This window comes from Malus domestica, chromosome 03, assembly GCF_042453785.1.
Source record: "Malus domestica chromosome 03, GDT2T_hap1".
Lineage (NCBI taxonomy): Eukaryota > Viridiplantae > Streptophyta > Magnoliopsida > Rosales > Rosaceae > Malus > Malus domestica.
The window spans coordinates 10,624,705-10,642,154 of record NC_091663.1 but is presented as its reverse complement, the minus strand read 5'-3'; the positions used below and the strand labels follow the sequence as shown (position 1 = coordinate 10,642,154).

Genomic DNA, 17,450 nt, shown 5'->3' with positions numbered 1-17,450 from the left:
ATGTGGGAAAGTTAGTTGTCTGGATGAATGCGATACTACACACGCTAACATTACACCTAAACTATATCTCTAGCAACGACTTAAGGTCTATCCAACCTGATTAAGAGCATTGGCATGCTCCTCATTGTATGAATGGTATTATATTACCATTTAAGAGACCTTATATTCTCTCTGTTCCGGACAAACGTCGTTGAGTTTTAAGGATATTCGAGATGACAATGATCATAAATGAAACCACTGAAGAAAATAGAGTTGCATATCTTTGCACTACCTCCAAAAATGAGCTTGAAGTTTTTCTTTGGGGCCAATGGGCTATCTCACAACTGGTAACATGCCACATGTGGCCGACCTGAAACCGAGTGATACGAGCAGTTTACTTGCTTTGGCACGACCATTTGGGACACTTAGGTTGAATAATGCTCTGACGCATCTCCTTACCCGAAGTAAGGGTCTTATGCCTACAAACACACTTTGCCAAGCTTACTCATTAGGGAAATTGATTTTCTAAATCATCCATAGCAAAGATACGAAACAACCCTCTTTTCACAATGGATTCAAAGGAATATATGTGGACTAATCCAACCAAGATGGAGACCATATAAATAGTTATGGTTTTGGTTGATGATTCGACAAATTGGTCACATGTTTGTCCACACACAGTGCTTCTAAACCTCATGCCCGATTAGAAGGGATCACCACCTTAATTATCCCGTAAAGTCTGGAAGACAAGATAACATTGGAGAGTTTATATCGATGATTTTTGATAAAGTATTGCATGTCTCTTAGGTTTATAATTGAACATCAAATTCCCATGTTCACCCCAAAACAGCCTCGCATAGTGATCATAAAGCGTAATTTAATTGATCGCCTGAACCTTGATGAAAGCACCAAGCTTTCGATTTCTGCCTAGGGCTATGCAATCTTGTACACAACTATGTTGGTCTACCTTAAGGCCCCTTGGCACCCAACCATTTTCGACGTTACAGTTATTGGTTACTGGGTACGAATCTGACGTTTCGTATTTACGCATTGTGCATTCCATGTGCCAAGTTGCGCCGCCACAACGTACCAACATGGGTCCTCAAAAAAGGATGTGAATCTTTGTCGATCATGATTCTCCTTCGCACTAGCTCTCTTAGAGCCTTTGCATGCGATCTCTTTACCGTTCATTTGTGGATTGTCATTTCAATTAGACAGTCTTCCCGCCATTAGGGGGAGATAAGAATGTCAACGTTCCTATATAACAACAGGAATTTGTGTGGACATTGCCCACTATGTCTCATCTCAATCCCCGTCCTGCACAAGTGTGATAAGTAAGTGCGATGAATTCTAGCTTTCAGAATGTTGCTCCAGACGCATTCCTCTGATCTAGCTAAAGTGACAAGATCATATACCAGCTGAAAACATTCCTGCAAGGATAGACATACTTAATTGACATCGAGTCAACATCCCCGAATGGTGGGCACATCCCTGTTGGATGGTCTGGTACACCAGCAGATAGCTAATCAATCTGTCTTGGCTTGAAACACGACATATCACTTGGTTAATAGGATTTATTTATCTAGAAAAGGAAGTCACGACACAACAATGAATCCATACTCGATCGTTGTTTTAAATCATTTCCATCTCATGAGATTAATCCGGATTACTCCCGAGACTTGAAGTTCTTGGTCCAGTATACTGGTTTAGATGAGATAATGGAATTGGAATGAGATTATCATTGATGATGTTTTCACTTATATGCTAGCTACCAATATAAATGAAAAACGACGATATTGAACCGTGTTCTATTGATTAGTGTCAACGTAGAACTGATTGGACAACCGAAATTACGATCCAGGTTAAATTCCTTACCAAAGTGTGTTTTGGACATGTCGTTCCTACACTGCCCAAGGTAACCATGTTGTATTATAAGTGGGAAAGGAAGCCTATTGAGATGAATGAAATAATGCAATATGATGCGTGCCTTATGGCTCAAGGTTTCTCTTAAACGCCCTGTGATTGACTACAACATTATGAAATGTGGTTAGTGTTTCTCCATGTGGATATGGATACAGAGATTTACATGTAAGTTCTTGAAGAATTACATGGATTTATTCAAATAGTTCCAAACTACGGAACACCCTCTCAACTCGTTTAAGGCGTTCACTTATGGATTGAAGCAATTCGGCTGATATGGTATACCCACCTAAGTGATTATTTGATCAGTTACGGATACGAATTATGCCATTGCGTGTTAAACTATGAAGTATAATTCTGAATTGCTAGAGTTACAGTTTATGTCAAATGACATGAATCTCACTAAGACTCTAGAAGAGCTTGAGAAAACTATCTCGCACTTGAAGATGGAATTTGAGATGAAGGATCTTGGGAAAACTTGTTTATGCCTTGACTTAAAGTTCAAGTGTTGTTCTGACGGTACTTTGATTTACCAGTCGAACTACACCCCGAATGTGTTACCTTTTGAGTATACATATGATCTTCCATATGCTATATGCAAATGAGACCCTTAAAGAGGTTATGAAATCTGAAGTTCCATATCTAAGTTCAACTTTACGTTTGTTGTCCTTAGCTCATTGCAATTAGATAGGACATTTCCTTCCCTGTTGATCTATTGGTAAAGATGCAGCATCGTGCCTATACGCAACCACTGAATTGGTATTAAGGACGTTTTTCCACTACCCTGAAGGTACTACGGATTTGGGTTAATCCCACCGCATCTTGAGTGGATTCGACCCCCTTGATCCTCGGAATGATTCTTGCCTTTTTGTTATGCTGACGTTGGTTACTTATCAAACTCGCACAAGGCATATCTCTGAATGGTTATGTCTTTACCATTAGGGATATCGCAATATCTTGGAGGTCCACGATATGACCTTAGTTGCGAAATCTTCGAAACGTTCCAAGACTCACTTCACTTCACTACGCAACACGTAAGACATTGTTGAGAGCTTTTGTTGAGCATGTTCGAAGTACTTGCTGTTTCATCCATCGTTGAGTCTCGACGACGATTCATGAAGACTATGCCGCATGTATCAACCCAACCAAGACATGATACATCAACGAAGTCAACACCAAGACATATTGCGTCTATATCAGCAAATCATCAAGAGATTGAAGTCGTGTAAGCCGATCTTAGACAAACTTGCCGACCTCTACACGACATCACTGTTGAAGTCAACTTCCAAAAGCTTGTCCGATGAATTGGTATGCCTAATTATTCATATGCAAATGGTTGTAGTTCTCATTCGGATGTTCTGTCAAACTCAAGGGGAATATCTAAAAGTATACTCACTTGATCTTAATGTATTCTTTTTCCCTACGATTAGGAGCATTTTTCTCACTGTATTTTGCTACCTAACTAGGTTTTGACGAGGCACCTATTCTGGGCTGATCATACCCTTGTGAGCTCTTCTACTTGTGTGTAGATGACGTATAGTTTTGACTTAATGCAACTTCTCACTTTTCTTCTTAGTCTATATGTTTTTCTCCCACCTTGAGTTTTACCATAACGAGGTTATGTGAGTTTTACCTTTTATGAATTCTTCCGTTGTTTTGAGACTCATATTCGCTCATTGTGCCGACGACTTCATCAACTGTACTTACTTTATCACTGAAAACCTGTGCCATTTGTTTAAGTATCTACACACTCAAGGGGAGTGTTGCAGTCTTATTAGATGAGAAATGTGATTGTGTAAATCCAAGTGTATATAGTAATATCTTGGAATGTTCTCTAGGGTTAGATATTATCCTATTAGAGTTGTAATCCTATTGGGGTAATGAATTTACCTTCCTTACTATTAAAATAAAGGCACAATGAGGTGGAATAGAACACACTTCACAATTACATATCTCTCTCTTCTCTCTCTTTGTGCCGCACCCATTCTCTCTAGCCTCTATAATTGTTTAGTAAATTATGTCTACAACATTTCTCTATTTGTAAACACGTTCAAAATGTTTTAAGAGACACATAGTAGAGCTTATAAAAAAATTATTTCGCACTCGCATAATAATGTGATTCAATTAGTTGTCAAATATATATTTTTTTTAATTTTTTTTTAATGAATCATAGGGAGTAGATTTTTTTTTTCTTTTAATATAAATGACCTTGCTAAAAAAAGTTTGGTAACTTGCTTTGTAACTTGTAATATTATTTTTGAACTTTTACTTTGACACTCTCGATCTTAAAATTTTGGAACTGGATCTCTTCCGAATCCAAAAAATCTGAGCCCAAAGATTAAATGATCCGGATCATTGAAATTTGATCAAACGGCTACAAACAGAGAATCCCTCTAAAAGTTATAATAATTATTGCTGTTAGATCAAATTTCAATGGCTCGGATCATTTGATTCTTGACCTCAGTTCCCTTGTGTCCGGAAGGGCCAAGAACATATCTAGGAGTTACAAAACTATTAGTGGGGCCAAGAACATATATAGGAGTTACAAAACCGATTAGACCCTATGAGTATCAATGTTTTATGAATCAAAGTGTTCATTAAAAGTTTTCGACAAAAAAGAAAAGAAAAGAAAAAGTGTTAATTAAATTAAAAGCATATAACAAGTAAAGTTGTCCCCAAACCAAAATACATGAGAACTTGTTTAGTTGATCGAAATAGTTTACATGCTAATATCATTACATCTTCTTAAACGAAACCATTTATTTCTCAATTAGTTGTGCACGAAACACAATTACGCAACGTGGAATGGAACGACACCACATACACGTAACGCACTTTCCCCCAAACCTGCAGAACGCAAAATCCTAACTGACCACCCAACAATATAATCCAATTCAATTAACCGCGACAGACCACGCAACGCCAAACGACGACGTACCATTGCGATTCAGTTATAGTAGAGCTCGAGGCCCATGCCGTCGTGGATCTCGTAATCCTTGAGAGTGATGTGATCCTTGTAAATGTTGTACCATTTCTGGATTCGGATCTTATCGGGTCGGGTCCCTGTCTGGGCCGCCACCAGCTTCTTGAGGTCGCCGATGGTGTCGTCCTCGTTGCATTTCACCCGGACCTTCTTTCCCAGCCTGTCGTTCAGCACCACCTCGATCATCTTCTCTCCGCCGCTCCGTCGTATTCTCCTCCTCCGATTGTAGGCTGCGAAGCCCTGAGGCTGACAATGGAACCGCTGTGAGCGCTTAAATACTGAACGGGAGGATCTGGAAGGTTCTACAATGTACCAGTAAGGGTATGCTCGTCTTTTTGCTCTTTTGATTCTATTGGAATTTGGAATTGTCATGCACTATTGCTATTTTCCTGGGCTAACTACATTTTGATGTTCATGCTATTTTTACTTTTGGGCGTAACCCCGTATGCTTTGCAAGTGTTTTTCAATGGTAGAGTTGTTGTGCTGTGAAAAAAGGCACCGTTTTTAGAAGCAGGAGTAGAGCTATTTTTGCTTTTTGCTGTTTTGGACTCATAATTTTGATCAAAACATTTTTTTTTCCATTTATCAAACACAATTTTAACCTTGACTTTTTTTTAAAAAAAAAAACTGCTTTTAAAATACTTTCAGCGATATCAAACCAACCCTTAGCTATAGCAATAGCAATTTTTTACTTTTGCACACCAAGAATAGTTCTTTCTTAATGGCTGAGCTGCAAACCATCACAGGATATCCCAATATTTAGGGACGAATTTCAAGCTTGTATTCTACATTGCATGTCCTGAGTTTGATTCTTGATGCTGATGAATCACACAATAGTGGCCAGAAAAAGGCTGGAATATCTCTGTTAGTCTTTCTGGTCCTCGAAAAGGTAGATTGCCATGACAAAGTCACCAACTAAGATTCATGTTAACTCTGCTCACTAGACCACCACGTAACTCGTAACTTAAAATATGACTCATCATATAGGAAACCGAGGGCGATAACTAAATAGAGTATCCAAGGATAAATTTGTTGCCCAAGAAATGATGACAAGGTCATACAATGATATTGTTATTACTGTAACATCGGTTTACATGGTCAATTCACTGGTACTAACAAAAATAAAGGGGCGCTGATGATCAACCCTTTTCAGCCCAACCGTAATCCATTTTCCCACTTCCTCAATCTGCGGTAACACAAGTTCATAAATTTGTGGCTTCTAGAATTTTGCAGCATATTACGACCTAGATCAGACAAGGGACTCTTCATCTGCTCAAAACTACAACATTTTGTGTCTCATTGACATTTTCACGCAAGTCCATAAGCTTTGGAATCGATCGTAATGTGTTTAAACATTTGGCCATAAATTTCAAACCTGCTATCCTTCGCCAAGCAACCAAATGAGAGCAATTCCACAACCATCTTACGAGTTTAACTCACGTAAAATGGCAATCAAACCGACACATACCCTTACGGTTGGTGGAAACGAACCAAACCGAAAAGGCAATGAACACATTGTATCACTTTGCTTTGCTAATAAGAAAAATTCTATCAAGAGCGAGACGAGGCACTGACCATCAAAACTGCGGTAGATATGTAGACTCACAATACCTAACCAATTTATGCTTAATGAGTCCGGATTCCACAATGATACGGATCCCACATTACGAATGATTCCAGCTGAGATACGAAAATACGAAAACATTTTTGGATCTGGGACATTCCCATATAACCGGTATCAGGGAGAAACCAACCTTTAAATAGTAAACAATGAGTAACAATAAATAAACAGAAAATAACCATAACACAACCTACCTTAGGAACAAAAATATACTGTACATGACTGCCACTGCTATAGAAGCCGCTGACACTGCCAACTGAAAATAGGCCCCTGGCTTTCAGACCCAATTTCAGGTTCAAACAGCTTTAAGAAGGATCAACCCACCATTCACTCCAAAACAGCCACTTCCTGATCAACCCTCCAGTAGTTGGCGTCATTGAACTCCTTATTTGCAGCCTCACCATCGGCAGGGTTCTCCTTTTCTAGCACCTTCGGCATAATGTTTTTCTTCAATGGCCCTGCCTCCCCTACTATGCCCTCTTTAAGAGCCTGCTCCATAGCCTTCTCAGTACCTTCCAACTCCACACCGACGAATTCAACATCCTCTTCAAACAGTGACGGCACAGCAGCTGACCTCTGGCTCACATCACTGCCCGCTGACCCTGCAGTAGAAGCAGTGGAGGATGGAGGCGAGCCATTTGAAAGTGTAGATCCTCCACTTGAGTGCAAACTAGCACCAACATCAGATGCCACTACCTCGGCAGTGGAAGGATTGACAACCGAGTCATCATGATCCTCAAATGGATTTACACTTGCACCGCCGAATTGCAAATCTGAAGCTTCACTCCATCCCACCCATTCAGGCAAAGGCCTGTCTCCATACATGTCATCATTATCGGATGTCTCAAATCTGAAGAAACCCCCCAATTCATTGGATGCACTTGTCTTCTCGCCATCTGGGTTCACGTTTCCACTGTTGCTAAATCCATTCATAAGGTTTGTGTTGGAACTGGATGTGCCATTGATGGAATCTTTACTTCCGGCCAACTCATCATCATCCCCTACCACAACTTCATCATCACTACTGCTATTACCGCCATTCGCAGTCCCGTTCAAGTTTACTTCTTCCATCTCCGACAGTGATGTGCCCACAGGTTCATCACCAATTCTATCATCTTGGAATGCAAACCAGTTGGAATTTGTGAATAAACTGCTGCTGCATTCAGGATTAAAACCATTCAGCATCCACATTAACAATATTCTACACCAAAACTTATAATACACAACAGATGAGCCAATTCTAAATTCTCATACACTTGACACTTCCAACAATATCAAGCACTTGCATTACAACCAAAGAAAATTTATAAGACAAACAATTTCCAACCTAGGTACATCACTCTAAACATATACAATATGATATACATATGACATCACTACTAGAGATATAAATTCATAGACGTCAAATGCCAGCCTCGTGAAGCAATCAGTTGAACATATTTAATACATTGCAAGGACATATACGATGTTATGCATGTGATACTCCACCTTGAACAATGGAAGATATGAGAATACAATAAAATCTCTTTTTAGCTTTTCTAGCTATATTGTGGTATTATAGGTCTACAAGTCAAGCTGATGGTGCAACTCATTATACACCTAACTGCTTGTTGCACTTGAGGATTGCATGCGAACCATCAAGCCTAAGAAGCCTTGTTAATTATTTGTTTCATTTCAATCCATATTGTCTTGGATTGACTTTTTAGAGGATACCTAATTTTCTAGGCCATCTTTTTACCTACAGTAGAAACTAGCAGATCCATCAATAGGGATGATGTTCAGAAGATAACAATGATACAGAACACACATAAGAGCTTAAGAAAAATTGACATTTTTATAAACCAAAACGAATTTGAAACCCTTTTCTCCACTGAACCCCAATTTCAAAGTTTATTTTTCTTCACACAAACAGCAGTACAAAACTAAAGGTTACAAACCTACCTTCCTTGGTCATCACCAAGACGCAAGGATGATATGACCACTTCAGCAGATTCATCGTCAAAGTAGACATCCTGCATGTTACAAATCAAACCCACTCATTTCAGAATGTAATTAAACCAAAAATAAAAAACAATTAAAATTTGCTTTCATGGGTTATCTTGTTTCTACTTCCAACCTTTTACAGAGCTTACTGATGCTCAAGGTTCTAAAGGCGCTAGGTGGTAGTCGGGCAGCGGGAGGGGCCTAGGCCTTTTTCTATTTTAATAAATTTATTATATATTATGAGATATAGGTATATGAGTAAAATTTTAGATTCTGTTGGTTTTGTACCATTTTCTAACCCCATAAGTTTTGTTGGGCCTTTTATTCTCATTAAACAAATGGAAGGTTCGGCCTTATTTTCCTAGTTTTAATACAATTGTCGCCTGCCTAAAATAAAAAACCCTAACTATAGCTGCTAAACCACTGCCGCCGTCAGCCATCCCGCCCACCGTCTGCCCAAGCAGCCGCCTTATGCGGCCTAATAGCCTTGCCAATTTAATAAACAATTTCAGGTTAATCGCGGCGACCGCTTTTTAGAGCACTGCTCATGCTTCGATAAGAATAGTTACCATCAAGTACTATACATCAAGTAAGGAAACATCAGTGATAGAAACAAAATAATTACCTCATCATCTCGATCATGAGCTCCCTGGTCCTGTAATGCAGAAAATTCAAATCATTAGCCCAACAAAAAAAGTGGAGGAAGAAGAAAAGAAGAGGACCGAGCAAGATACCTCTCCTGCGTCCTCATTCTCATAAATTTTGTATCTAAAAGCCTGGCTTAGATTATTTGCTAGAGCTGCTACATCAAAATTTCTGTCATTCATGTCATCCTCGTCGCTATCCCTTGTCCTGTCTTGCAAAGCAGTTGGGCGACTGTGTGTGACAAGGAAAAACATAAGTGAAGTTGAGATCCAACAAAATGAGTTTGATAACCACATCGATCATTTAATAAGGCTCAACAACTATAAGCAAGTACTTTGTGTACCATGAATATATCATCACATAACAGAAAATAAAATCAAGGACTACATACTAGATATGAAATGGTATACGTAAGTTCATAAATATAGATATATCGATGAAGATATTGAGATTCATATCAAATAGCGATTTTTTTACAAGAATTTATGGAAATAAAATAATTTATATGGAATTTACAAACAAAATTAAAAACATCGACTAAGAATACATCAAAATTAATAGAGAAATAGTAAAATTCAACATTATGAATTCATAATATATTTTCTCCTTATGACTGAGTAAGTGAGAAGAAAATATAAAGTGAAACAAAAAATATAGAAACGAATGTTTTAAAAATTAAATAATAGAGCAAACGTGTGAGTCTGTATGTGACAAGAGATAGATATAGCTTTACAACAAAAACATTCAATAATTTAAAAGAGGGGCAAAGTCAATATTTAGGATATTTTCCTCACACAAAAGGCAAATAAAACATTCTGAATTAAGGATGCTTTAGCTGGTTAAGACTATTAAGAATAGCTTTATTGTTTGCATAGAGTAGAGTTCAATTGATTTATTATAATAACCGCAGTGTGGGGCAGATGAAGAGGCGTCCGACAAGAGGGACAAAGAGGACTTGAGGGGAAATAAAACATCAATTTATAATTGCAAGACTACACCCAAAAAGGTCGTCATCCTAACCTAACTGGCAACTTTGTTACTTTGAATTGAATGCTATATAAACTTGAAAATTATGGTAATTTATACATCATGGTCCCTAATCATACTTGAATAATGTACATTTCAAAACAGATATATGGAACAACATACCCGCAAGCCCATCGATAAACATTTTCAACTGCATTGCGCCCCTGCAAAACTGTTGTTTGCCACTCATTCCATTCGCTATTTTCCTAGAAAAACAAGCCAAGAAAAGTTTTATTAGAAAAAACACCAATAATAAAAATTCTCTCAAAAACACTTAACACCCACTCAAGCATCCCAAAATGTGATAACATCACTATCTTACCAATATAGAGAGGTAAATGACAATAAATTTGAGTTGATAATGTAGATGCAGACTTTACAGCAAAGATACGACATGAAATATGGTAGAATTGCTTCACAGAGAAGTCATCTTACTATAAAAGTTACAAACAATTAAATATGATCACTGTCAAAATCACAAATAAGAAAAAAAGCCATGATCCATATATGTATGCTTCTTGTAGTAATTTAAATTTCAGACCTGCAACCTACCTGAAGGCATGCCTGAACACGGCTTTGGCTGTTTCCCAATTGAATGAGCTTATTAGAAATTCGTGTTATGTGCCCAAGGTTTCCTGCCCGTGGTGCTGATTTTCCGGCAGCAGGTACTGTTGGCTACATAATCAAGGAAAAAGGCATTATCAGAGTTTGAAATAAATCAACAAACAACTAGAGGTAGTCACTGATATATGGTTACATGCACTGCAAAAATCTAAACTCCACTCAAGTATAACCATGCTCTCCCTTTTATAATACACCTCATCCAACAAAGGAACTAGAGGCATTACAAACAAATGTAGAATGTTGAGCATTAAAATTTTCCTACAACATTATTATGCACAGTTAAAGAAGTAGCGAAGATATCCATTTCTCTACCTTATTAGCATCACCAGATAGAATAGGATGTTTATCTGTTTGAAGGAACTTTCCAATTAAATCACTCTCGAAAAAGATGGTCAACAATGGCATCACTCTTGCTTTCCAAGCATGACGATATTATACTATCTACATGATGATGCAAGGAACTATTGTACGGGTACCTGCATTAATTAAATAAACATATTAGGATACTAGTAACAGGTAAGTCATTCACAACAACAAAAGAGAAAAATTGTCCCTTAACAACCTATCCTCAGACTCACTAATTCAAAATAAAAAATTGAAGCAACAGCTTACTCAAAGAAAAGATCAATAACCCGTTGGATGGTTCCCGAGCTAACCAATTCCTTTTCTGCCTCTTCATTGCCTGATCTCAGTAGAACAGCAATGAACTCCACAATCTGAAATAAATTGCAGAACAGTTTAGAAATGGCAAATTGACAGTTACAGTATTCCAATAATTAACAATTTTCTCATTCTGTAAATTAAGGAGGAAAATTCATTCAACACGTAACTTATTATCAAATATAAATTCTGCCAGCAAGAACTGAATTAAAAAATCCATCAACAATTTAGTACATAAAACAGCCAGAATACTACTAAACTCCAGTAGAGGTAAAAAGAGAAACCAACCTTTAAACGATGCTTTCCAAGTGGAGGCCTCAACTCTCCGTATGTTGTTGGCAATGTTTTCTCATCCGATGACACATTCAAAAGCATAAGCAAGTCGCCTGGACAAACACTTTGAATCTTAAAATTTCAACAATGAAACAGTTCTTTTTCTTTAAGGCAGCTATAATGAAAAACTTGCACCCATGACTGAGTAAACGTATCACTGTACTGACAAATCCTAATAGCCCTCAGGTTCTGTACTACATCAAGGCTCATCCTTAAGTCCTTACCTTTTTGTATTGGTAATGGGGACTGAGTAAACGTATCATTGTACTGACAAATCCTAATAGCCCTTAGGTTCTGTACTACATCAAGGCTCATCCTTAAGTTCTTACCTTTTTGCATTGGTAATGGATGAGTTAACAGGACATTCAAGATGATATTCCTTGGTGTATGCTTTTCGCAGACGATATAGTGTTGATAGATGAAACTCAGGAAGGGGTAAATGCCAAGCTTAACCTTTGGAGAGAAGTGTTGGAATCTAAAGGTCTTCGCCTAAGCCGATCAAAGACAGAATATATGGAGTGCAAGTTCAGTGCAAATGGAGGCCAAAATGAGTTAGGGGTGAGGATCGGAGATCAGGAAATACCAAAGAGCGACCGCTTTCGCTACCTAGGATCTATCTTGCAAAAGAACGGAGAATTAGATGGAGACCTCAACCATAGAATACAAGCTGAATGGATGAAGTGGAAGAGTGCATCCAGCGTGTTGTGTGACCGCCGTATGCCACTGAAGCTCAAGGGAAAATTTTATAGGACGGCAATAAGGCCAACGATGCTGTATGGCACAGAATGTTGGACGGTGAAGCATCAACACATACATAAAATGGGTGTAGCGGAGATGAGGATGCTTCGTTGGATGTGTGGGCACACGAGAAAGGATAAGATTAGGAATGAGGATATTCGAGGTAAAGTAGGAGTAACTGAAATTAAAGGAAAGATGAGAGAAAACCGGTTACGGTGGTTTGGACATGTGCAAAGAATGCCTACTGATGCTCCGGTTCGAAGATGTGACTACGGGACAGAGGTTCAAGGCCGAAGGGATAGAGGAAGACCTAGGAAAACTTTGAAAGAGACCTTAAGAAAAGACTTAGAGTACTTGGATTTAACAGAGGACATAACACGGAACCGAGCACAATGGCGTTCTAGGATTCATATAGCCGACCCCACTTAGTGGGAAAAGGCTTTGTTGTTGTTGTATATGAGCCTTCGTCATATCCCAAAGCCTTGTCATATTTCAAAGGCACTGGGAGGTTCAATGGATTACATCCACCTTCCATGCACCAAACCCTAGGTATCCCCTACTACTTTCAAGAAGCAACAAAAGGTCAAGTTATATTAAAATTTAATGGCAAAGTAAAGATTCAGCATTTATTGTTGAAAAAAATGCAACTGAAAAACTAAACAATGATGTAACTACAGCAGAAATATAATCAGCGGAATAAAATAAACATCAGCAGACAAGAAACAATAATTATACATGCAAGGCAGCTCGAAAAACGTACATTTTTACAATTTTTTTAACATAATTATGGCAAGAGATATTTGCACTCACCAAGTTTTGGGAGCATTGTACTGACAGTATCTGGATTAACAGGGATTGGAGACTCGTACATATGTTGGCTCCGAAAAGAATGGAACAAGGGAGAAGAAACTGCTGATCTTTTTGGATCCAACAAAGAGATGCAGACCGAAAGCGAGTGTACAAGACCAGACTTTGAATGTGAATCTTCCAATGCATGACCAAATATTCTTGTAACAAAACTGCATAAAAGTATTTAAGAAAACTAAAAACCAATCCAAATAAAATGTACCAAAACGTAATAAATACTCAAGCCAACCAAAACAGTGTTCTGATCACAAACCTTGGACTGGAAAGTTTGTTGGCTAGGGCCGATGGAGCATTTCGAGTTATAGCAGAAAGTGTTTCTGCTGCATTAGCATGAACTTCGGGAGGATTCTGGTCCAAAGTAAAAAAGAATGTTGTTAGATGTAGAATATGCACCAGGGCTGCTTTAAAACTACGTTATTTGACATTTATTCCAAACTTCTTAAGCTCATAAAAAAGTATGTTACAATTTAGTGTTTTCTCCAATTAAATTTTTAAGTTCAATTGCAGTACTCTCTCTTTTGTTATTAATTTCTACCAAAAACAACAAAATCACATAGAACTCCAAGTAGAAAGGCCAAAGGCATACAGGTGACAAAGTATGCAATACTTCTGATTCTGTGTTTCCTGGATCTAAGGGGCAGCATCTTTTATGTAACAACTAAAGCAGTGCACAGAGGCAAAAGTAGACATACACAGGACACATGAGCATTCAAGTAAAACGGATATCCATTAGGTTATATTGTCAACATATCTTGTTCTCAACCAAAGGTATCGCTAACTGAGGAAGTAAGACATTGTTACCATAATGACTAAAGAAACCAATTGTACCCTGGTGCATGCTTAATGGCTATGGCAAAACAAAATGCTTAAGTAGTCACTAGTCATATATGTTTCATAAATAAGTAGATACGGAAAGAAAAAATTCTATAGATAAACAAGAATCTAATCTTCCACGTACATTTGGGCTCAACTTATCTACGATCATTTCAAGCAGATTACTTTCAGCTAACCATTGCATCACATCAATAAAATTGGGATACACATGGTCATCCGCACCAACAAGTCGAACCAAAACCTGTGCCATGAAAACACCTCAAATTGAATTCCAAAGAGGATCCTACAAGAAAAATGCCAAAAACTTTGAACTCGATTCAAATTCTTAAATACCTCCATGATGGACGTAATTCCTATCAAATCAACTAGCTGACGGAAAACGTCCTGATGGGCCTGCAGACACCAAAGATTGTGAATCAAAAACATATACACAAACAGAAAAGGGGTATCAGGATATCACCCATATTTCACAGCTAAAACAGTTCCCACAAAACTTTGTTTCCAAAACCATGGCATCTTGACTTAGAAGAGCATGCAATGCAATCAGATAAATGTGTGATAAAGATGCTATTGCTGGTAATGCAAAGATGCAACAGGTCCAAGGGCAAAGTACTGTCCCAAATTGATGCAATGAAGAAAACCAAATTGCAGAAGTTTGAAAATATGAAGATATGCTAACAGAGTTACTTACTTGAACATAATTCATAAGTGGGACTGTCTTCCGCATCATTAGGCATACAACAACCTAAAGTTCCCAAAAAATTTGTCAAGGACCCGTTTTGAGACGAGATCAAGCAGGACAAACGATAAATATCCTAAAAAAATACCTTGCTGAAATACCCAGCCAGCGGGGCACTATGAGGACGATTTGGTTCCAAGAAGGAGAAAAGTAAGTTCATTAGCTGCAATCACAAAATAAGCATATGTCAAGACTAGACAAGATTTTACACGCCAAATTCCTTAATCAAGATTAAGATATAATCATAAATACCTTCTCTTCATCCACCAAAGTCTTTAAGATAACATCAATTTCACATGTAAAAACCTCACAAGCAATGAAGGGGAACCTATAGATCATGAGGAAGAAAACATTTAATCAAATAATCAAAAGCAAAACTCAAAAAAAATTAAAATCTCAAACATTTTGGAGAGAAATATAAGAGTATAAATCAAAAATGTCAAAAGTAATGCTTTATCAAGATGAAATAATACTTGAAGGCTCGTTTGCTTTCAGCATCCTCAGGAGCTTCTTCAACAATATAACGCAATAATTGCTCCACCTGGTCTCTATCTCGTAAACTGTAAACATAAACTTACACAAGAGTATCAGTTATTCATCCACAATCAAGTTCCATATTACACAAGATATCATCTATGTATAATTCCTCAAAAAATTCCCAAAAACTGTAAGGAAAGCCAACAAATTCAGGTAATGAGTTTAATATATATACAGGAGGGAACTTTGATAATATCAGTAGCAGTACAATCCGTAAAGAGAACATCAATGAGACATTACAAATTAATGAGACGAGTGTTTAAGGCTTTGCACTCTTGGATGATCTCTTCTTCGTCCAGAAGCTCCTCTAATGTAAAATTTTCCTTGTCTAGCACTGTCTCCACCTGTACAGGAGAAAAACAACAAGAAAAAAGAACTAATAAGAGGCCATAAAAACAGGAGCATCACAGTCGCAAACAAAGAATCATACGTGAGCTCAATGCACTTAGAACTACAGCAGTCAAACACTGTTACTCATGGTTTATGGCTGGCCAAAGAAAAGGCAGCACATGGGAACTAGATGCAGCCAAAGACTGCAGCCTCCAAATCTAAACCCCATAAACCAAAAACTATGAACTTCAAAAGTAGTTCTTTCCCACTACTTCCATCGGTTTCTCAGCAACCAAACAGACGATAATCACACATCGCAAAATTACCAAATTTGAGCTCCCCCACTTCAATCACAATCTTAATAGTAAAAGACCCCACTTATCCAAACCCCAGCAAATACAGGTGGTAAATCGCATATCCCGGAATTACAAAATTTTTAGCTACCCAACTTTAATCTCAATCACATTAATACCACTCTTAGAAAGGAAATCCAACTAACGGAAAATACAGCACACTAATATCTACTTTCCATTCAATTTCGGAAACTAATAAAGCTACGTCCGATCAGCCTAAACCAGTTTGTAACAAAACCCAATTAAACAAAATTAATTAGCAATTAACTCCACACCAGCTAAACTTTAAAATTAGCAAATTGATCAAGCAGAACACCACACCAGTCAATTTCGACAACAAGCATCTGAAATTAGGTTTCGAAATTACAGAGATTGGGAAAGATAGAGAGTTACAGGCGATGAGGCAGAGAGAGAAGTGAGCTTCCAAAACATGGTGAAGAGAGAGAGCAGAGCTGGGAAGTGAGAGCTGGCTTAGATCTGTAAACCCTAGAAGCAGCAGCAGCACCACCACCAGGAGGAGAAGCAGAAGCAGAAAATCTAGGCCGTCGCGGGAGACGTGGAGATTTTTGGGAGCAGGCGAGGAGGTCGGTGGATTTGGAGCTCGAAAGCCGAAACCCTAGTTTTTTGAGAGATCGATGAGGGAGGAGGGAGCAAAAGCCGTGAAGATCGAGAGACAGAGAAAATGAGGCCCAAGAAAATAATAAGCGCAAAAAGGGTAATCGGCTCGTTGGCTTATTTGGGTAATTCCCGAATCCCGACTGCTGATGGGGGGGAAAGAGAGAGACGCACAAAGGACTAATGGAGGTCAAATTAACAAACTTTGTGAGAAATTCGTCATCATCCGTTTTTAGCATGTCGTTTAATATGCAAATTGTTGTGTCGTTATCTTTGATTGTTTTATGGTTCGCATTGAGTTTTGATTAATTCCACAAATGGTGAATTACCGTGGTTGATAAGATTTTTATCTTTAATTTATTGCGATTTGTATTCAGAACAATAATTTGATCAGTAAATTGAAATTTGATACAAATTCTCCCTTCTTATTGTTTTGTTCTCTTTTTCACTCACTTTTTTTTATTGTAATTATTAGTTATGATGATTCATGAATTACTCTCAATTGACTGATCACCAAAAGAGAAAAAAAATTAATTTGAATAAAGAAATATGATGATGATGTGTGTGACAATTTATGGGTATAAAACACTGCAATTATATATGACCACATATTGTTGGTTAGGGATGATGGAGATATTTGATGTTAGTGGTTGAACTAGATTA

General features: G+C 37.9%; 1 protein-coding gene and 1 pseudogene across 1 annotated transcript; both read right to left on the bottom strand.

Annotated features, from left to right (window-relative positions):
- Positions 1-4,585: 4,585 nt before the first annotated feature.
- Positions 4,586-5,461, bottom strand: LOC103422995 (ubiquitin-like protein 5). The gene has a single exon (XM_008361063.4). The coding sequence runs from the start codon at positions 5,252-5,254 to the stop codon at positions 4,847-4,849; it is 408 nt and encodes a 135-aa protein (XP_008359285.4). The 5' UTR covers positions 5,255-5,461; the 3' UTR covers positions 4,586-4,846.
- Positions 5,462-6,620: 1,159 nt separating this feature from the next.
- Positions 6,621-16,939, bottom strand: LOC103427218 (uncharacterized; annotated as a pseudogene).
- Between the last annotated feature and the right edge of the window lie 511 nt (positions 16,940-17,450).

What these genes read in the sequence shown, in the direction of transcription:
- LOC103422995 (XM_008361063.4), bottom strand. Translation starts at nt 5,254, where the DNA reads ATGACAATTCCAAATTCCAATAGAATCAAAAGAGCAAAAAGACGAGCA.